The following is a 22531-nucleotide window of genomic DNA, read 5'->3' as shown; positions in this document are numbered from 1 at the left end:
GCTCAGAAATGGCAGGAGCCATTATTATTGCTGAGATACAACTATCTCTTTATTCTTTTTACAGCAACTCAATGCGGTACCCATGCATAGGCAATCCCAGGTTTATAACCACAGTTATGGTTGCGGAGATTTATGTGTTACTGGATTGTCAGGATTTACGGATTATTAAATCAATTTTTATTTAAAATAATATTTATAGTTTTGATCAAGTCAATCAAGTAAAGATCATTATACTATGCTATTAGAGTTTGACTGACTGAATATAAAATTCGGCTCAAAATGAAACCTGATCCATGTCAAGCTCTGAATCACCGAGCCACTAAATGGACCAGCAAGGCTAACAATGTAGTGTGAGAACCAAAATCTCTGCAGTATTTGTTTCAGTGTGCTCTCCTGTCAAAGCAGGGTATTGCCTCAATCAGTCTATAAACTGGTACTATTAATTTAGCGCAACTTTTTGTTCTTAAGTAACTGGGATTATGCTACTAAGCTAATCATTTTTCACTTGTACCCATGCTTCCAATGGACCTCATTTGATGGGTAGTCTGGAAAAGATAAATGTGAAACTAGATGATCATCATGCTTCCCTTTCACTGCCAATCAAGTTCAAGTGGGACACAATCTTTCCATGTTCTTTTCTTTTGGTTGCCAACGGTACAAAGCTTTAGATGCACAAAAAACTGACAATCTGAGCTTAATATATTTCTATGCTAAGCAGTTGTACTAGGCATGAAATTATTAGTGGGGCTAGGTTAAGAAGAACAGTCTCTAACCATTAATTCCATTGTCGTGACCTTAAGCAGCCAACAACAGTGAAACATGTCTGCAGCAACCGAGACCTAATCTAAACACATTTCACTTCCTTACAAGCCATACACTCAGTAAGGGGAACCGAAGCCAGCTCTAAGCCCTTTTCTTTTCCTTCAAGTTTCTTCTATCTTCTTGGACCCTTCGTCGTCCGCTTAATTTCCACTGCATGGCTCCTAGCTCTTGTCAGGCCTAGTCATCCAGTAAATTTGGCTGGTATTTTTTTCGGATTCCATTTTCAAGTCATGGTATCAATGTTCGATGGCTTGCAGCTTTGACGATGAACTTTGAATCAATTAGCATGGTGTGTACGTATAACCTCCCCGCAACCTAAGACAATGTTGCCATCAGGGAGGATCGAGCTGGTTGCCATCATGTGTGATCACCATACAGAAAATGAGCCCACGCCCGTGTTAGCATAACATGTTCACTTTCTTTTTTCTCAATAGTCGTCCATGAGTGGAGGATTTTTATCACTACAAAAAAAAAAAAAAACTTTAAATACTTTTCCTGATGATTAACTATAATTTATAGTCGATAATTTTAGGAAAAAAAAACTGCTAGTGGAAAGAAAAAACCTGTTCTTTAACAAGAATTATGACAATTTTTATTTTTATTTTACTAAAAATCAATTGCATCTAGTTAAATTCCAAAAAATAAAATAGTACAGTGGGGGTTTGTTATCATTTTTCTTTCCCTTTTTGGAATGGAAGAAATTATTTGTGAACAATTTCTGTGTACAAATGGTTGAACTCCATGGAGGGACAAAAGAGATAAGCCTGTAGGCCCGATGATGTCTGTTTTTTCTAGGCTTCAGGCCAGGCCTTGTAATCGTTTTAGAACCCACCTGCGTTTTTTTGGGGCCCATAGGTCATTTTGAATCCTAACGTCTCCCATTGCTTATATAAAACCTTTAAAGTCTCATCTCATGGCATCCAAATTAGGGATAAATTGAATTTCTTTATATAGTCTGTTTTATCATGTGATATGAAAGATTTCAGTAAATTCATAGGTTTTTAATGAGTTAAAGGGAAATCAAATTATTTTTAAATGATTTAACTTCTTGAAGGACATGATTTTCGATCAAATCCTTGACTATTATGCTTACTTAAACTAAGTAAAGAATATGATTGATGTTAAGGATCTAATTGAGATGGAAACTATGGACTGGGGACTTTTTTAAGGCTTCCCCTTGAAGTTTCTAGTGTGCCATACCGCTTAATTTTTAGTCGGCGACAATGAATGATGATATTGTCCACTTGCCATGGACGTACAACATCTTCATCGCTGTGGAAATTATGTGACAACGAAATTTCAACCATACTAGAATTGACCTTGGCTAGAATGTGAAGTGTTTCTTTCCTTATAGCAGCTTAACCCAACATGTCATCTGACACATGGGGTCCAAGGTAGTTGCCAATCTTGTCTAGAATTATCTCTCCGAGAGATTTCCAGCAGCTGCCACATAAATTTGGATGCTTGCTTGTGAGGAATTCTAGCTTGTATATAAATGGAATTGTATGTCCAAATGGAATTGTATGTCCAAAACTAGCTTCTTATCGATGGCTTTGTTGCCTGGTTTCTTTAGTTGCTTCTCGGATTCTAGCAGGATTGCATGTGAAGGAGAGGGAAGTTCAGAAAGAAGACTGAACAAAGAGGACGAGGTTAACGAAGACAAGTCCGTGAAGAAGAGCAAGACTAGCAAAAGCCGCCCTCCAATTCCTGTGGCATATTTTCCTGTTGGAATAAGATTTTCTCACTTATGATCACGAGCATTTTAGCTAGCTAGGGCATACAAAACTAAAGATCATTCAACATGTATGATATATAATAGCTTCTGTTTCATATATAGTAATTTACTAATAAATTACATATATATTAGAGTCCGATTTTCTAAGTGAAGTCCTTTTATTTTCCCTCTTTGAATCTTCAAGGTAATCTTTAGCAGACAGATTTTATGATATAGTAGTACTTCCAATCTTGTATTGAAGTCAAAGTAAATAAAATACACTTGATGACCAAATAGTCAATAAAATTTAACAAGAGAGATCATATGATTCAGTGATAATTAATAGCCAGACAATTACTAAGATAGGGATTGGCTAAGAGAGCATTAGGTGTAAGATAACCCTTCAACTTGAAGCCCACAGGTTGAAAAAGAAGAAAATGATGCTCCAAATGCCCCCCTTCACAAGAGCGATGTAATTAACTTTATCTTTCAAGAATAACATAATGCTTGCAATCATCATTTTCTACTCTACGCCCTAGCTCCTATCATCACTCTTCCTAGATCAATCAACTTCCTTTTCTTTTTCCCATAAACTTTTCAACACCTACCTCTTCAAGAAAATAAAATTAGGTTAGGTGGAGGACTTGATGCAACATCCAAAATTACAAAATAAAAATAATTAGTATGAAGATTTGATTCAACTACCTGAGGAAATTTGTGGTTTGTGAAGGGAAGCTGTGACAGGGACACTCCTTGTTTTTTTTTTTACAGAGAATTCTTGTGCATATATTACAATCCTCCCACAAATATTCTCCTGTAAATAGACTAGTAGACAACTTAATTGCAGTAAAATCAAGAAACATCACGCGGTTTAGTATGAGGATTTGATTCAACTACCTGAGGAAATATGTGGTTTTTGAAGGGAAGCTGTGACAGGGACACTCCTTGTTTTTTTTTTTTTTTACAGAAAATTCCTGTCCATATATTACAATCCTCCCACAAATATTCTCCTTTAAATAGACTAGTAGACAACCTAATTGCAGTAAAATCAAGAAACATCATGCGGTTTAGTATGAGGATTTGATTCAACTACCTGAGGAAATATGTGGTTTGTGAAGGGAAGCTGTGACAGGGACTCTCCTTGTTTTCTTTACAGAAAATTCTTGGACATATATTATAATCCTCCCACGGATATTCTCCTGTAAATAGACTAGTAGACAACTTAATTGCAGTAAAATCAAGAAACATCATGCGGTTTAGTATGAGGATTTGATTCAACTACCTGAGAAAATATGTGGTTTGTGAAGGGAAGCTGTGACAGGGACTCTCCTTGTTTTCTTTACAGAAAATTCTTGGACATATATTATAATCCTCCCACGGATATTCTCCTGTATATAGACTAGTAGACAACTTAATTGCAGTAAAATCAAGAAACATCATGCGGTGAAAAATATGGTGTCTGAGACACTGACTCCAAGGTCACTCGATATATTATTGCAGCAGCTGTATGATATTGTGGGATGATTGGCAAATGATCAGTAGACAAGGATGTAGTGATCGATATAATCAAAGGAATCTAATTGACTCGCTATGATTTGTCCTCATCGGACATTATATATAATATTATTGGCTTTAGCTAAATTACTTCCTAGGGAAAGTTGCATATCCACCAACTTTCTTAGCATTCTTTATAACACCAAGACAGGTGTGTTTTTTTAAAATATTTTTTAATTAAAAGTATATTAAGATAATTTTTTTAATTTTTAATATTAATATATTAAAATCATAAAAAATGTTAGATAAAAAATATTTTAATAAACAAAAATTAATGGAATATCAAATGGGCAAGTTAACATTTATATATTCTAGAACTCATTATCTTTAACCTAAAAAATCATTTGATACCTTTGAATAATACGAAGGATATTTCATCAAAGAATCCCATCATCACACGTGGTTGTGTGCACAGCATGAACCTTTTCTGCTGACCCTTTGCCCTGATCATACTTTCTATTTAAACAAGAACAAAAGCTTTTAGGTGTATCCTTAAACCTTTCCAAGAAAACCGAATATATATATATATATATATATATATATATATATAAAAGGACTTGATTGAAAATATCATATTAATGTATTTAGTATTATGATGGATAGAACTTTTCAAAATATTTTTTACTTTAAAATATATTAAAATATTCTTTTAAGTTTTTTTTTTATGTTAGAACATTAAAATTATAAAAAAATATATAAATTTAATAAATTTTCAAGTGAAACGCACCTAAAATTATAAACTATAATACTCTCACACACTTTAAAAGTCCCTTATGTAAGTTATGTAGAAATCTTAACATATTATGTTTTTCCATGGTCATTCCTGAATTGCAAGAAATGATTACAAAAATCATCGCACCAAGAGTTATAATTAGTTGACTATATATTGTTTATTTGTGTTTTGATATTAGTCGGATCAAAAAAATTTGAAATGTACAAAAAAAATATTTAAGTATTACCAATATTTTTTTAATAACAAAATTAGATCATATAAAGATTGATCTAATATGACTTAATTGACTTAATGAGTTTAAAAGTAACTCCAAATAACTAGTAAAAATATAACTTGATTCATAAAAATTCAAGATAATATTTTTTTAAATAATATTAAAACGATAACATATTGGATCTTAGTCAATCCGGATTAACTTGTTAAATTCACAACATGAATTATGAGACCATAATAGCCTTATATAAAATACATCAAAACAAATTATAAAACTTAATTCTCAATTAAACCTTTATTGAAGAATAAAATTGAAAAAATTGATTAAAAAATTATAAAAAAAAATAACCTGCATTAACCTATCAAACTCGCGATCTGGGTCATGAGATTGGGATAACCTTATAAAAAGTAAAAATAAAAAAGAATCCAAGTCAATACGGATTAATCTGTTAAATCCGTAATTAAGGTCATGAAATTATGATACTCCTATGAAAAGAAGAAGAAAAACTTATGAAGCCTAATTTTTAGCAAACTCATTGTTAACGGTTGATTATGAAAAAAAAAATCAATCTAAAAACATAACACAATAAACCAATCTGAGTCTACCCGAGTTAACTACTAAAACACGTGACCAAAGTCATAAAATCGAGATAACCTCATAAAAATAAATTATAAAACACAATTTCCAATTAATTGAATGTTGAAGGATGGAATTACCAAAAAAAACTTGTTAATTGAAAAGACACAAAAAACACTCGAGTTAAATGATTTAAACCGCCAAACTATCATACGAGTCATGAGATCAAACTAACTATGTATAAATTAAAATATAATAAATTATAAAATTTAATTTTTAATAAATTAAATGTTAAAGTATGAAATTAGAAAAAAAAATATAAATTTAGAGAAAAAATATTATTAAAATGAATAATATTTTAGAAAAGTAATAAAATAATAATAAAAATAATAATTTAAAACTAAAAATTGTTTTAGAAAAGTTTTCATAATGTGAGCACGAAAGTGCAAAACAGCACTTTATAGTATAGTAACGAGTTGCTTTCATCTATCACCAACTTTCCAAATAAGCTGAGCAGTCCAGTGACTGCAGTGGGGTTTCTGAGGACAAATAGCCAGCTCAGTGTACTGTAAAGAATCTACACAAAACCAATAGGGCAATTCCATGTCATTGTTTACCCTGTCCTTCCCTTCTTTTCTTGCCTTAACATGGAGATTGCTCTTATCTGGTAAGAAGATTCTGCTTCTCAAAGCCAAATCTAACCATTTTTGGTTGCCAGAAAGTAAAATTGCAGGCTTTTTGGCCCTACCAAAGTGAAAAATGCTTGATAACAGTGACTCCTTTCCAAAATTCATCATCCAAGGTAACCATGCGCCATTACTTTTGTCATGTTTTTCTTTTTTTTCCAAGTATTTTTAATTCATTCAAAACATATTAAATAATTATTTTATATTTTTAATATCAATACGTTAAAACATTTGAGATACCCCAAATGCAACATCGTTCTTCACATATAGCAATCAAAACATGCAAGGCAGAAAACTCTCAAATTAGGGAAACATTCCTGACTAAAATTGCTAGGTTTGGCTTTGCTATAACAACTCTGTTTTCCAAGTATTAAATAGCCATTAACAAATGTTGATAGCAACATGGATGGATATGACTTTACCGGATTTAAAAAAAGAAAAGAAAACAAAGTTGTTTTTATTTTTTTAATATGTTAAACCTATGATCTTAGCCTTAAATAACTTCGATTTCAAGTGATGAAAAACTAGTTCCTATGGTTTAAAATGCTTCGCAATACTCTAAAATGATTGAAGGAATCAAAGAAAAGGAAAATGGTGCATTCTAGTCTATTTATCATTATGGTTTTGTCAATGTCATTTCCCTATCCTCCATAAGTTTAAAATTTCCCAATCTTAACTCTATAGTTTTCAAAATTCTTCAACTGTGTTTTTTACAACGAAATTATTATAATAAATCTCTCTTTTCATCATGTTTTTGTTACTTTTTCTCCCATTCTTTCCTCTCTAGTCCCCATAAACCTATAATATTTCACAAAAACACTTAGCAGCCTGAGAAAACTCAAAATCCAAATATATATATATATATATAAAAGGAATTGTTAAGGGGGAAACATAAGGCAATATTGGTCATATTTAATCTATAGGTACTAAAGTGAAACATTGATAAATCTTCAAGGGTAGAAATAACGTTTACCCCACCACAAGAATAGAACCACCTCTCACCCTCTTCTTCGGTAATATACCTGTATGAGATAGAGTTTTTTTGTAAATGCATTCTGGAGACATTGAAAGCAAGTAAACACATTTATTTCTCATTCAATGCTGTCTCTTTAGTGCCTCTTTCTCTTGTAAAGCCTTTTCTCTTTTGTAATTCCTTGTAATTTTTTTCTCTCTCCAGAATCTGTGGAAACGTGTAGCCAGAATTCTGGCTCACCTACCTCACTAACAATCCCTTGTAAAGACCCTTTTTTTTATTTGTTGTCAAATTCTTTTTGTGAAATAACAAAAAGTGAAAAAGATCACTTCTTTTCTTGATTTTCATTACAGAGAGACCATAGAATTGTGGGTTTTGTTTGTATGGTTTTTTTGGGTTAGTGGGGTCCATTTATTTGAGTCTCCTTGACAAATGTTGTAGGAGATTTCACCAAAACTCACCTCCAACAACCCCATCACCAACAACCCTTCTCTTATGTTTTCTTAATACCTTGTTGGTGAGGTTGTTTTGTTTTGGTTTTGGTTTACATTTGCATATACATTGTGAAAGCTGCAATCTTTTTTACTCTTTAATGGCTTTAAGGGCTGCTTCTCCCATCTGGATTAGCCCTTTGAGGCCTCATTCTAAAGTGGGCGAGTCAGATTTGGGGTTGAGGAGATGTGTGGATTTGAGGTGCTATTGGGATCTTGAGAGACTTCCTAAATGGGAATGTTGTTGTTTAAGTGTTTTGGCTCAAAGAGCTATCACTCCTGTTGAAGATGAGAAACCGGTGGATACCTCTGGGGCAACTGATCAGGTTCAGGACACTCAGTCCAGAGGGTTTCACAAGGATTTGAACCTTCTTCCTAGTGAGTTATTATATATTCATTCACTGTTTTTGAAGTTAAGCTGTTTATTCTTCTTGGATTGTTATATATTGAATTAATATTATTAAATTTACTAGCTTTGTAAGCTGTAGAATAGCAAAACAGCCTGCTTTAGTGTAAAACAGGACCTTGATTCACTGGTGGATTACTAATTTATATGCGTCTGTAGATGAACAATCAATTTGGTTTGGACTTGAAAACCAAAACATAATCACTTGGTTGGCAATGCAGATTGATTTTCGGTTCTGTTCTATAGTTTTTGTGGTTCTTAGCCAATGTTATTGTGGTTATAGCTGGGATGATGGGATGAATTTATCTTATTTTGCTGATAGAATCAATTGTGTGTTTCCATTTATATTTGGAAGATAACTAATGATTTGAAGCTATTAGGATGATTTTGAATGTTTGATAAATTTATTGGAAGAAGATTAATTCAGAATCTTGAAATGCAATATATGATGCTGATTGTGTTGGATGCTTATAGAGGGCATGCATTCAGGCATTTTTAGGTTTATATTACAAGAAGAATTTGTTGAGAATTTGTATTTCCATGGAAGAAGATTTATTCAGAATCTGGAAATGCCATATAAGACGTGATCAAGTTGGATGCTCATAACGTGCATGCATTCAGGCATTTCTAGGTTTGCGGAAGAAGATTTTGCTGAAAATTTAAAAATTATATATAGGGTGCTAGCCCTGTCACAGATGCTCTTCGAGTGCATGTAGTTGAGCATTTCTTGGGTTAATTTTCGTGTTCTGCATGCATAATTGGTCTAAGGATCGATCTTTATAGTAGTAATTAATTTAATTCCTTTTCAATCATTAATTTGAAATCAGTGGTTTCCATTATTTGTATCAGTTTGTCCACTAGTATGGGTATGTTAGATCTTTTGGAGGTTTGTGATGGATCTTATTCATACCTGTAAGCTTCGAACCACGTGAAGGATAATTACCATGTCGCCTCTTAAGTTAGTCAAAGCAATAACAATGCATTGTGCCTGTGCAATAATGACAAAGAAAATCTATGAAGCTGGTGTCAATTTCCAAAACTCCAAAAAATGTTCTTTGATCCACTTTGCATTTTTGCTGTGTATTGTAGAACCGTTGTCCGCTACAGATCTTTCTTCTTCTCCTGGAAATGGTGCACAAGTACGGGTTGCTTATCAGGTAACCACTTGGATATTCTTCTCCCAAACATCCATGTCTTCTGTGCTATTCTTATGTTCGCTTTGATGCCCACTTTTAGGGGATACCTGGTGCATACAGTGAGGCTGCTGCGCTAAAAGCATATCCGAAGTGTGAAACTGTTCCATGTGATCAGTTTGAAGCTGCTTTCAAGGTTCATAAATTTCTTATGCATCACTTTTCTTTGTTAAACTAAGCTACAAATGATTGTCACCAATATTTTCCTGTGCTCAATTGACCAGGCAGTTGAACTCTGGTTAGTGGATAAAGCAGTCCTCCCCATCGAGAATTCAGTGGGTGGCAGCATCCACCGTAATTATGATTTACTCCTTCGTCATAGGCTGCATATAGTAGGGGAGGTGCAGATGATAGTTAACCATTGCCTTTTGGGATTGCCTGGTGTACAGAAGGATGAATTGAAACGTGTTTTGAGCCACCCCCAGGTTAGTTTTACTCAGAGTTCTGCTCTCGCTGTTACCTTTTTATTAGGTCCACATATAGTTTTTACGAGTAGATCTTATATGAATGTTAGACAAGGGAATAAATACCCAGAAAATGGTGTTTTTTCTTGCTTGCATGAGACAGTAAATGGAGATAGGCTTCTCCAGAATGTTTGATATAATGAAGAGCAATATCATGATTTGCCTTGAGAAGTGCATCTGATTACGTACAAAATTTTAATTTTGCTGATATTGTTAGTGTCATTACCATTATTGTTTTCCTTTACAAGTATAACTAAAGATTTGCTGGATAAAGTGATACTAAATGATTTGGAAAGCCAAACTTTCCATGCAGGAATTTATTGGAAGTTTGTTTTAGATTAGGAGACACCCTCCAATGAATGCTTGTGTGCTAATTTTGGTTTGTTTTAGAAAACATCTACTGATGTATACCATGAGATTCAGCTGTTAGATATAAACACTTATCATCGATAGATTAGGAGACATCCTCCAATGAATGCATGTACTAATTTTGGTTTGTTTTAGAAAACATCCACTGATGTATACCATGAGATTCAGCTGTGAGATATAAACACTCATCAATTTGTGGTCAAAGTGCTTGTGAAATTTCATTTATTACTAAAAACTTTGGAGCTCATTCCATTATCGTAAATATTTCTAACCTTGTATAACACCTATTAACTAGTGCTAATCCAGCCAATGTAGGGTCATTTTAGTGTGATCTGATTACTTTCTCAACTTTTGATTCTTGACATTTCGAGCATTTGATCTTTAAACTTTATATGAGACCGACTAATGATGCTTGGACTTGATGGTTAAATTCAAAAGTACATATGATGCTCTATTAAAAGATATTCCAACTTGTAGGCACTTGCTCAATGTGAAATGACTTTGAACAAATTAGGTATCATCAGAGTTAGTGCTGATGATACTGCAGGTGCTGCTCAGGTAATTTTCAGATCCTTTAAATCTTGTTTTGACTAAGCTTGAATCATGCTATAGATTGTCTGTGTACCAAATGTTAAAATATTCGAGGACAGATGGTTGTGGCAAATGGGGAAAGAGACACAGGAGCAATTGCTAGCGCTCGTGCAGCAGACATCTATGGTCTCAACATTCTACTGGAAAAAATCCAGGTAAGGCTTCTCCTTTAAGTTTCCGATGACTGTTTATTGCATGAATTTTAAAATCAAGTACTTTCTTCATACTGAACTTAATTTAGCCTGATTTTGGTCACTTACACATGTTAGGATGATGATGATAATATTACCCGCTTTTTGATACTTGCAAGAGAACCTTTGATTCCTGGAAGTGACAGGCCCCATAAGGTACTATTATTCACCTCCCAGTCTTGTATACTTTCTTTTAACATATCAACAAAAAATGTGTTATAAACATTTGTTACCGAGTCCTGATTTTCCCCATCTTAGACAAGCATTGTTTTCACTCTCGAAGAAGGTCCTGGCATGCTGTTCAAAGCTCTAGCAGTGTTTGCTTTGAGGGACATCAACTTGACAAAGGTTATTTTTCTAATAGCTAACATATTTTCCCCCCTTAATTGTGTCCAAAAAACCAATTTCTTTTTCCTTTTGACCAACTTTCAGATGGAGAGTCGCCCTCAAAGAAAGCGTCCATTAAGGGTTGTTGATGACTCTAACAAGGGAAGTGCCAGGTTAGTGCTAACCTTTTTGATGAAGGTTTGCAAGTTGTGAGGTTTGATGGGAGCTAATCTACTATTTATATCTGGCAGTTGATTCTGTTGATGAAAATCAATGCATTTTAAGATGAATGATTTGGAAAAACAATCAAATAAAATTGAAAAGGAGAACAACACTAGAAAAAGATAATGAGAAATAGGTAGTTAATTGCAAAACCAGGAAGCAAAAAATGTATATACTTTGGGTCAATGGAGCTATGTAAATTATGAAGAATACCTGTTGAAAGACCTGAGAGAGATGTAAAATGCAATAGTTACATATTAACATTCATTTTCCTATATTTAATGCACCTGTAATGATCAAGATGATGACTGGAAAGGATTTTTGCTTTATGTGAAAAAATGCTGCTGATAACCCTGTTCTTCTATCAAGCAAATAGAACCATGGTTAGAGTTGAGTGAGATAATTTCTCAAAGCATTCTTTTATGTCTCTATGATATGAAGAAGATGAGATAAACCATTTCATGAAACATTCGGAATGGAAGTCTTGTGCTTTGTCATTGTTCAGAAAGCTTGTCATTTTGCAGAAAGTGTCTATATTTTTCTGTTTTCTTATCATTGAGACTTTGAGACATTTCCGTGCTCAATTCATTGCTGGAAATATACTGTTCATCTCCATTTACCTATGCACCATAAGTTTTGCATTATTGTCGACATGCAAAATATAGACTTCACTCAACTGAACCTAAAATGAATTTTTGGTGAATCTCGAGTTTCTCATTTCTAAGACCTCTGCAGCTAAATGTTTTATGCTGTCTTCTGTAGTTTCAAATGTAAATACCATTTCTTGAATTCTGGATTCTGTGTAATAGTGATGATGTATTTCTGGTTACAGGTACTTCGATTACCTTTTCTACATTGACTTTGACGCTTCCATGGCAGAACCTCGGGCCCAGCACGCTTTGGCACATTTGCAGGTCAGCGAGTCGTCTTAAAATTTCCTGACACTTCTGAGAAAAATCATCCTCATTATATTTCAGAAGCGAACCCCTGACTATATGTTTCTTCTTCAAGCTTCTACTTTGTATAATTCTGCCTTTCGAATGTACTATCTGATATATTGCTTGTTTTTTCTTTCACATACTCTAAACCTTAAGCCAGAACTTGTTAACTGCAATTGAATTTATTTTCGATTTTATTTATCTTCACCCAGGAATTTGCAAGATTTCTTCGTGTTCTTGGCTGCTATCCAACAGATGCAACTCTTTAGGTGGTCACTGAACCTGCAGTGAAGAGATTATGATTTAGCTTTTGTCACCGTACATATGCATGCTTCTGATAAATCTGGAGGAAGAGAGATTAACTGGGATATGGTGAAGAGATATTGAAGAGAGATTTCTGGGATATGGTGAAGACTTGTTGATGAGATGTTTGTTTCTCTTCGGCATGATCTCTCTTTCCATTTTCAATTTTCTCTTTCAAAATTCTTGCAAAATTGAGGTTTCTTGGTGTAAGTTGCAACAATTGATGCCTAAATGTTCTCCGAGGACATTCCCTCGGTTACTTGAAATAGTTAGGGCATGAGACATGTAAGCCGCCGCCCCCCGCTCGCCCTGTCCTCTATTTTTGGATCTGCAAGATTTAATAACATGGTCTTCAAAGCATTGATAGTTTTAGCCATGCTTTCTCTGGTGAATGATCATTTCTTCCCATTATGTACTGTCAAATGTTAGAGGACAGACTGATGATAAATGCATCTATTAGAGCAAATAGAAACAAGTAGCTCCCTCCCTCTATCCACTTCCCACCACCAGGAACCATAAGCCTTGTTGCACTCGTTCGTGTGGTGTTGGGGGACGAGGGAGATGCCTTAAGAAACTTGGATGTATTAGTTTTATTAAAGATTTTAGGGGTAACAAACTGATTATGACTAGAAAAAATATTAATAGTTTTAGTATATTTTACTTATAATAAGTTGTATTATATTGTTTGAATGTGATTTAAAGGTTTTTATGGGTTTTTAATTAGTAGTTTATCTATGATTTAGAATGAAAATTTATTGGTGTAAATAAATTTGGTTTTTTAAATTTATTACGGGTTTATGTGTTCAAATAATTTTTTATGAAAAAGATCTGTATAGGAGTCCTGATATAACTTGTGCGTCGTGATGAAAAGTACTTTTAATTAAAATTGATAAATAGTTAAAATAATTTTAAAAATTTCTTAGTCAATTTCTAATATTTAAATACTAATTTATTTATAGGTTCAGCATTTATACTGAATATTTACATTTAATTATTAGGAATTAAATTTTTATAAATTATTAAAATATTAGTTAAATTCTCATGGATTTAATAAAAATGACTGTTAAATCCAAAATGTATGTTAAGAAATATAAGACATACCATGTATTTTATTTATAAAAAAACAAATTATAATTTTTATATTTTTGATAGACTTAAATATATATAACCGAAAAAAAATTATATTACAATTATGATTTTTTGTATTTTTATATTTATTTATTATTTTTTATATTTTTTTACAAGGTTATATTTGACAAAAAAAAAATTCTTGAAATAAAACTAATCAAAACAAATTTAAGGGGTATTGGACAAAAACCACTATAAGCAAAATATATATATATATATATATATATATATATATATATATATATGACAAACCAAACAAGATCTGTGACTAACCCGATTAAGATGCCTTGAGTGGGTTGACTTGACATAGTTGATATGAATAGGTTGATCCGATAACATACCAAACAAAAACTCAAAATCAAAACAGATTCAACATAATAAAAACATAAAAACTCATAAATTTTATAAGAAAAATTTATCAAACACAAACAAAATAAAAAATGTCAAGAACATTCAAACTTAAACCTAGCAACATGAATATCAATCCAGACCAGATCTCAAGGAATAAAAAATAAAGTTCTGTGCATAACTAAGCATAGATCAAGAATTAAGTGTTAGTTTGCTTTGATTATTACTCAAATATTATGATTTTTGTCAAGAATAGGTTCGGTTTAAAATTTAAATTCTAAGATTAAAACCCACAAAACATGTTATTAATGCTTGGAAGTCCTAAATTATTTACAAATAATGATATACAAACTTGCAGAAACTAGAATTAAATCAAAACAAGCTCTAAAATTAACACCCATAAAAATATTCTTCAAATGAACATAACAAATATGAACTCGAAATCCTAAAAAACCCAGAAACACTGTTTAATCCCAGAATATTTATTTAAGGCCTCTAAAATATATTTTCTTCATTCCAGCAAACCACAATACTAATGACAAACATAATTGAAACAAAATGGACTAATAAAAACAAGAAAAACATGCTTAAATCTTCATTCCTCAAATTACCAACTCAAAACAAAAAGCATGCTGGAATAGTCTAGGTTTTAAAATTGACATTTTGACATTCCATGGAGTTAAACAACAACTCAAGAATCTGGAACCATACATTAATTAAACAAAAAAAAAATCAACATCTTACTATTACATTTGGTAGATTTCAAATCTAACTAAAATGTAAACATAACATACTAATTTATCTAATCTAACAGACCTCATGAACTCCACTTTCAAAGTTTATAAATATATAATTTCTAAGCTTAAAATCTTCAAAAAAGAACTAATTTTTATTATTGTCTTCCTTTTTTCTTATCTCCAAACTCAGCAAAACAAATTGAAACCTTGAAATCTTGATTTGGATTTCTTAAACATTAACTAATGTATTTTTCCCTCTTGTTTTTCCCTTGTATTAAGAGTTTTTAGATGAGTTTGTTAGGGCTTTAATAAATCAGAACTAGGTTAGTTTCACCATTAGATCAATGATTTGGATTTAAGTGGTTTTGTAACAAATTTGAAGACCAACATGAAGTGTTTTTGACCTTTTAATTTTAAGATAAAGGTTTTAAACCCTTGATAAGAAAATCTTTGAGTGTTTTGTGTGTGAACAAACGAAAGAGTATGGTGATTTTGTACAAATGAGTGTTTTAGTTAAGGTTGATTGAGTTAGTCACTTTCATGGCTTCGCCGAAGCAACTCCAATATTAACGTTGTAAAAGACCACCTGAATTTGGCATGAGGGGTGCATATCTTTATGTTGGATCCATTCTTACTTAATTTGGAGGTTTGTTGTTTCACCTTTATTTGTTTGAAAATATCAACTCAATTAGTATAGAATCTAAAAATACAGTAATGACTAATCGTAGACAAGATATTGTTGAGATAATTGAAGAAAATAGGATGTAAACTTTTGATTTCATACAAATGAGGTTGTAAATAGAGTGTTTTTCAGTTGAATGGTGATGGCTACAACCTTTGAAGTATTGGAAATGCCATATTTATTTGCCTGAAAGTGCCTATTTAATTAACCAAAACTATCAAAGAAAAAGATACACTGTATCTTCAACATCATTTTAGCTCAACCCTATAAATTAAGATTTTTAATTTACGATTTGATAAACTTTAGTTTACTCTCTATTCTTCCAAATTCTTTTAATTTTACTTGTAAGTTCCTTATAAACTTCTAATTTCATGCAATTTCATCTGTTAAATTCAATTGCCAACCCCAAATTTGACCGTCATTTACAAGTTGGTTCTTAGTTTTTTATTTGTTTAATTGAATCCCTGGATTACCATCAAACTTTAAATTTTCTTTGATTTGGCCCTTGGTTTCAAAAAATTCAATTCCTGAAGTTACTCGCTTTTTGCAAGTTGGTCCTTGGTATTTTATTTATTCAATTAAGTCCCTAATTTTTCATTAATCTTTAATATTTATACAATTAAACCTTTGATTAGCTCTTAAGAATTGCAATCTTGCCCTCAAATTTTAATTTCTTCCAATTAAAACTTAAATTGAATTTAAAAATTAATTTTTCTTGTAATTAAACTCTCAGTAAATTCAATTAAACCTTGCAAAATTTCAATGAAGTCCTTGAACATTCAGATTTTGAATTTTTCTTCTCAACTTGAATTTTCTTTGCTAATAAGGTCTTTCTTAGTTAAAACTATGTTAGAAAATTTTCTAATTTTGTATATTTTGATCCTCAGCTAGTCTTTAACAATTTTTTAGGTGTTATGATATATTCTTCCAACATTTCTTAATTTTTTTTAGTATTATATATATATATATATATATATATATATATATATATATGAGGCTCTAAAAATAAATAACAACAAGCCTCTTGCCAATTCCAGGAACCATGAGCCTCTTACCACCACCCCAACTCCAAGAAGAAGACTCCACCATGCTTCACCTATTTTCTTGGGCCTCAAAGCAGCCTAACTTCAAGTCCAGTTCTTCCATCTACAAGAAAGTTCTTCATAAACTAGGTAGTAAAGCACGTGAATTTGAAGCTGTGAAAGATATAAATGAAGGTTTTTATGTCTGGCATTGATAACGATTCTTTACTTGTGCTGAAAGTTGTGTCGGTTATATAATAAGATTCTTGAGTTTCTTGCTGTCATGGAAGTTGAATTTGGGGCAGCAGAAAATACTCATTTTTATAATTTCTTGTTGAATGGAAATGCAAGCAAGTATTTGTGCAAGAAATGATAACTTATCATACTTTGATGATTTGGTTTTGCAAGATCAAGAGGCTTGCAGAAGCAGAGGAGATCTTTGACCAGATGGAAATATAAACTTGAAAGAGGTATGAAAATATCAGATGAAAAACTTAATTCAAGTAACAACCGACAGACTAACTCATCAGTAGATGAATTACACACCATCAACACCAAGATGAAAGCAGTGAGAGAAGATTTGAGAGTAACAGTACAGAACAATAACCAGTCATGTTCTCAATAGCATGGAAGGATTTCTATTGGTTTCGCAATTGGAGTAGGCCACAATGGGAGTTCAACATGGAAGACCTTTCCGTGACAAAAGGAATCTCTCACACCTGGAATCTTACCAGCCATTTTCAACTCTTTTGTCCGCGTATTGAATGAGATGACATAAGTTTGGAAGTGCAAGTAGACAATATTCCCATCACTTGGATGGAAACCCAGCGGTTTTAACTTGTTCTCGCTACCATCAACGATTTCCCGAACCAAGGAACTTTCAGGGATCATTGCTTTGAGAGAAACATGGTCCTCCAAGCTCCATTCCCCGTTATTATAATCCTTGAGTTTCCAAATATGAAAAGTCCGATCAATGCCCACACCTACCAATTCCATCAAACATAGAAAGCCCTGACGCACCCCAAAGCATTTTCCCATTGCGGGCAACAACCTGGTTTGCATATAAGAGCAATTGATGGAAGTGAATAGCTCTGGATTGAAGGGATCATAAGCAAAAATATGCTCACGATTGCACCAAAGCAACTTCCCATTGTGTGCAACAACATCAGTAATCCACCAAAATTCGGAACCTTCGAGAACTGACCTATACCATTTTTGATTCTCTGAACAATATGTTTTCATAACTATTTGCGTAGATTCTACTCTAGTGAAATGAACTACCCTAAATCGATATTTGCTATTAATAAAACTTTCTCCTTGACTATCTTCAAAATAGTAAGGTTCACAAACAAATCCCACCTTGTAATCATTCATGTAATCAGCTTCAAGCAATGGGAGGGCAATCCATTGCATTGTAAATGGATTGCAGATATAATATTGCAACATTCCAATTTCAATCTTAGCTACACAGCATAACATCAAGTCATTGACGATAGCTGAGACCCTAACACACCCATTTCTTTCAGGGAGATAGCTGAGCTCAAATCCACGAGATTTGAACATGGGTTCATCCGAAAATGTGAACAGGACATTCCAACTGGGTTTACTCCAGTAACTGATGAGAAGAGCAGAAGGGTTTTGCTTGTAATGATGATTGAGATGATGGGTTATAAATCGACCAGCAAAATAAGGAGAAGATATTAGAGAATACCATTTTTTGCATACACACTTGCACAGAAACGCAGATTGAGCGGAGGGTAGCCTATGAAGAATTTCAATCAAGAGAGGTTGCAGATCATTAAGAGATAAACGGGACTGTTCTAATGAAGATGGGATATCTCTCCTTGTTCTTTTGTTGGAGCAACATGACACAAGTGTTCGCTCTCTGCTTCTGCTTCTTCTTGGCTTCTCATCATCACCGGCCATGGCTCTTCTCTGTCCTCCCGCGATCTCTGGTCTCTTTCTTTTCCTTCACACACACACAACATAACAAAATAAACTAAATGGAAAAGGGTCCAAACAATGTTTATACTGTAGCTATAAACTCTCTATTTGAATAGTAAATTTATGATTTTACAACAATTGGGCTACTTGACGAGGGTATCAAAGTTTTTTTTTATTTTTTTTATGAACAAGTAAAAAAAATATTCATGTAATAATTGTTTTTAGGTTTAGTATGCAGAGGTATTTATGTTTTTTACTATTAAAATCACATTGATTTTACTTTATTAATCTTGAAATAATAATTAAAAAAAAAAAACATAACTTTGGTGCATGGTCATGGTTACCTTTTTCTCATTATTTTTTATTTTATTTTTTTGTTATTCTTGGATCTGGGTGGGGGGTAAATTTATCATTTAATGTTTAAATAATATAAAAAAAATAATTATATCATACGTAAGCACATAAAAAAATATTATGGTTTTTAAATGTGGTATCACCTAATAAAAAAACAATAGCTTTTGAATTATCTTAACGACTATCTATTCGTGGTTAATACTTATCCTAAACATTCCTTGTGGGTGTTATATATAAAATTATTTTTTTTGTCTTTAATTTTTATGTTTAATCTTGAAAATTCTCAAAGCTACTGCTAAATTTGTTTTACCTTTGTACTTGGACTTTGTTTTTTTCCTTTAAATTTTTTTATCCTCGATAGTTTTATAAAATTATAATTTTTTTAATTTTATTCTTCAATTCCAGTTTGTCATTTATGGTTTTTTTCATTATAGTTCTTATTCTTTTTTTAATATTTTTCTTAACCATTTTCTTCAAATTTTTATTGGTTTTTAATTTTATCTTTTAATCTAAATTTATATTATATATATTTTTTAATTTAGTCCTTTTTTCTTTATCTTTTTTATCATTTTGTTAAAGTTATTTTTTCCCTCAATTTCACACTTTAATTAAAAATGTGTGGTTTCCTCTAATTTATTTTTTATTTTATTTTTTTTATCATCATTCTTCTAATTATTATTTTTTATTCATTTGTATGATTAATTTTTTCTTACAGTTTCATCATTTAATATTTGATTTATTTGGATTGGGTTTCATGATTTTTTTCATATATGATGCTTTCAATTTAATGATTTAGATTTCAAATTTAAGAAATTAACACGTGTCAACATTATTTTTTAGCTTTTTTATTTTATTTTATCTAGGACAACAAAATAAGACAATATGCCTATGGAACCCCGGTATAATAAATATTTATATAGGTTAAATTGGTCAAATCTAAAATTAAAGTAATTTGTAAATTAACAAAAGCTAATATGCCTAGAAAAAAAATGTTTATCTAGAAAGAAAGTTATTGTGAGCTAGAACAATTTTTTAGGTCATTTTATGAAATTGATTTGTCTTTTAAATTTTACATCTAATAAAACAATAATAGTTGTTATCTAATTTATTTTTTTTATTTCAATTTTAATCATTATTTTTTTCATTGCTATTTTTTTTTTAATTTTAGATCCTTTTGTATGATTTATTTTTTTAATTCCATTATTTAACATTTGATTGGTCGGGGATTAAACTTCATCATTTTTCTAAATAGGGTGCTTCTAGCATAAAAACCTAAGTCAAAGGTGTTGTTATCCATTTTTAGGTCTCTGTAAAACAAGGAGAAAATACAAAAAAATATATATATTTGGAAAAAAATCAAAAAAATAATAGTAGTGAGAAAACGAATGCCAGAGCGCCTAAAAAATAACCAAAAATTAATTTAGAAGGTTTGAAAATACAAAGATTGAGATTTGACAGTATATCGTTGACTAATAAGAGCCCTGTGGACAAAAAACATTCAATTTGAGGAAGAAAAGTCCAAAATCATATATTTATGGAGTCAATTAAATTTTATTGAAGGTTTAATTAAATTTATGAAGGGTTTGATTGTAAGAAATTTTGATTTTAAGTCAATTTTGGCTTTAATTGAAAGAAATTAAAGTTTTGGAGTTAAATTATAATTTTTAAGAGCTGATTTGATCAAATAAAGGCTTAATTGTATAATTATTAAAGTTTGATAGCCAATTAGAGATTTATTGAAGAAATCTGAAACCAAGAACCAAACTAGAAACAACACGTAAATAGAAGGGCTGAAATTAACTGAATCAGGGACTAAATTTAAGAAACTAAAAATTTATTAATCAATTGAGGGTCAAATTATAAAAATCCAAGACCAAAGATCAACGTGAAAAGAATGGCCAAGTTTAGGGCTGACATCCTATTTTGGCGAGGACGCAGTTGAATTAATTCTTAAAATTAAAATTACAATTACGGATTTGATTGAACAAATCACAAAGGATCAATTTGGACTTTGACATGTTTTTGGCACCATTTCTTTTTAAATAAAACGATGCATTTTTGGAAAAATGACGTTATTTCATACACTTGGAACAAAAAGGCTCAAAACAGTGTCATTTTGAACAACATTGTGCATCCTCTTCCTTCCCCCCTCTACACAGACAGGGAAGAAGAAGCTTTCTTTGATATTTCCCTCACTCTCTCTCCCTCGACTTGACCAAACACTAATAAGTCATACCCCTCCACACACCTTACAATCATGTTATAAAAAAAAAAAAAAACAGGGAGCCATGTTCTCTAGAGAATGCCCCATGCCACCCTACCTTGCACAATGATGAGAAAAGGTAGAGTGACCCTCTATCCTCCTCCCTATAAATATGGGGGAAGAGAGTAGAAAAACGAGGGATAAAAAGAGGAATATTGGAGTGAAAAATAAAGTAAAAGCAAAAGGAGGGGAAGGGAAGAAAAGTGAGTAAAGAAAGAGCAATAGTAAAGAGAAAGCACAGGGAAAGAAAGGGAACAAAGGGACAATTTTGAAGAGGTTTGAAATAGAGAACAGAAAGGAAAGAAAAGAGAAAACAAACAGAAAAAGATAGGGGACAGTAGGGGAGAATAGGAGGCAGAAAGAAAGAACAAAAAGGAAAGGGGAAACATAAGAGAGAGGAAAGCATAGCCTAGAGCGAGAAAGGAGAAGAAAAGAAAATAAAAAACAAAGGCAGAAAGAAGAAGCAGAGTTATTCTACTAATAGTAGCATCACCACCGTTGCCTAGAGCCACTAACGGTGAGTCACGACATCCTCACTGATATTATTTTTGTTCACCACTAGGAAGTCACCGCCAGCTCAACCAATATATCCCCTTTTATTCCAGGTAGCACTCTCCTTCTCCTTTTCCTGTTTATTTACTTACATGCAGAATACGCGTTGTGCATGTTTTTGCTGCAAGAAATATAATTAGTTTGTTACTGTGCATAATCGCAGTAACTGGATAATTATAATTGAGTGGTTACTGTGTATAGCACAATAAGCAAACCATAGTTGCTTCGGGCTGGACCATCAGCCCAACCCACGTGTTTGGGATCAACCCAGCCTTATATAAAAGTTTTTTTTTTTTTTTTTTTGGGTTGGTCCCAACCCAATTTTATTATGGGCTTACTATTGCCCAATGTCTTTTTTTTCTCCTTATTGGGCCGATTATGGCACACTTCCTTTAGGGAGGCTTTGCTTGATCAAGTTGGGCTCACCCATATAATTGGGTTAGGCCCAAACCCAATCTAATATTATAATAATAATAATGTTATATCTATTATATTTTTATTGTTATCTTTTTATAAAAAAAAAACAAGGAAATTTCACAAAAATTACAAAATCCTTCAAAAAAATTATATTTTTCCAGCATATTTTTTTCATCATTTTGGATTAATATTGGTTGGCATTTTTATACTGTAAAAATACAATTTTAGTATTAAAATACTTGTTTTTTTTATTGAAATGTTGCAAAAAAAATATATTGTTTTCATGCATAATACCATGTATCTCACAGATAAAAAAA

The 22531-nt window shown here is 32.1% G+C and overlaps 2 protein-coding genes across 2 annotated transcripts; one reads left to right on the top strand and one right to left on the bottom strand.

Moving 5' to 3' along the window:
- Positions 1–7312: 7312 nt before the first annotated feature.
- On the top strand, positions 7313–13159 carry LOC105142162 (arogenate dehydratase/prephenate dehydratase 1, chloroplastic-like). Its single transcript, XM_011049670.1, has 11 exons — positions 7313–8141; positions 9259–9326; positions 9406–9498; positions 9587–9787; positions 10673–10753; positions 10846–10941; positions 11056–11133; positions 11236–11325; positions 11410–11477; positions 12359–12440; positions 12677–13159. Exons 1-11 carry the CDS (start codon positions 7865–7867, stop codon positions 12731–12733), a joined length of 1191 nt encoding a protein of 396 aa, XP_011047972.1. The 5' UTR covers positions 7313–7864; the 3' UTR covers positions 12734–13159.
- A 3973-nt stretch (positions 13160–17132) lies between these two features.
- Positions 17133–18696, bottom strand: LOC105142161 (uncharacterized). Its single transcript, XM_011049669.1, has 2 exons — positions 18396–18696; positions 17133–18299 (listed from the first exon to the last, which is right to left on the bottom strand). Exons 1-2 carry the CDS (start codon positions 18608–18610, stop codon positions 17303–17305), a joined length of 1212 nt encoding a protein of 403 aa, XP_011047971.1. The 5' UTR covers positions 18611–18696; the 3' UTR covers positions 17133–17302.
- Positions 18697–22531: the final 3835 nt, after the last annotated feature.

Source organism: Populus euphratica, unplaced genomic scaffold (assembly GCF_000495115.2).
Source record: "Populus euphratica unplaced genomic scaffold, PopEup_1.0 scaffold137.1, whole genome shotgun sequence".
NCBI classification, from domain to species: Eukaryota; Viridiplantae; Streptophyta; class Magnoliopsida; order Malpighiales; family Salicaceae; genus Populus; species Populus euphratica.
The sequence above is the reverse complement of the archived record's forward strand: the minus strand, read 5'-3'. Positions and strand labels throughout refer to the sequence as shown.

Bases quoted from the DNA above. Each gene is read 5' to 3' on its own strand.
- LOC105142162 (XM_011049670.1), top strand. From the start codon at position 7,865: ATGGCTTTAAGGGCTGCTTCTCCCATCTGGATTAGCCCTTTGAGGCCT. The intron at 11,134-11,235 runs GTACTATTATTC...TCCCCATCTTAG, and splicing joins GAAGTGACAGGCCCCATAAG to ACAAGCATTGTTTTCACTCT. The intron at 12,441-12,676 runs GTCAGCGAGTCG...ATCTTCACCCAG, and splicing joins ACGCTTTGGCACATTTGCAG to GAATTTGCAAGATTTCTTCG.
- LOC105142161 (XM_011049669.1), bottom strand. From the start codon at position 18,610: ATGGCCGGTGATGATGAGAAGCCAAGAAGAAGCAGAAGCAGAGAGCGA. The intron at 18,300-18,395 runs GTATTCTCTAAT...TCTTCTCATCAG, and splicing joins AAGTGTGTATGCAAAAAATG to TTACTGGAGTAAACCCAGTT.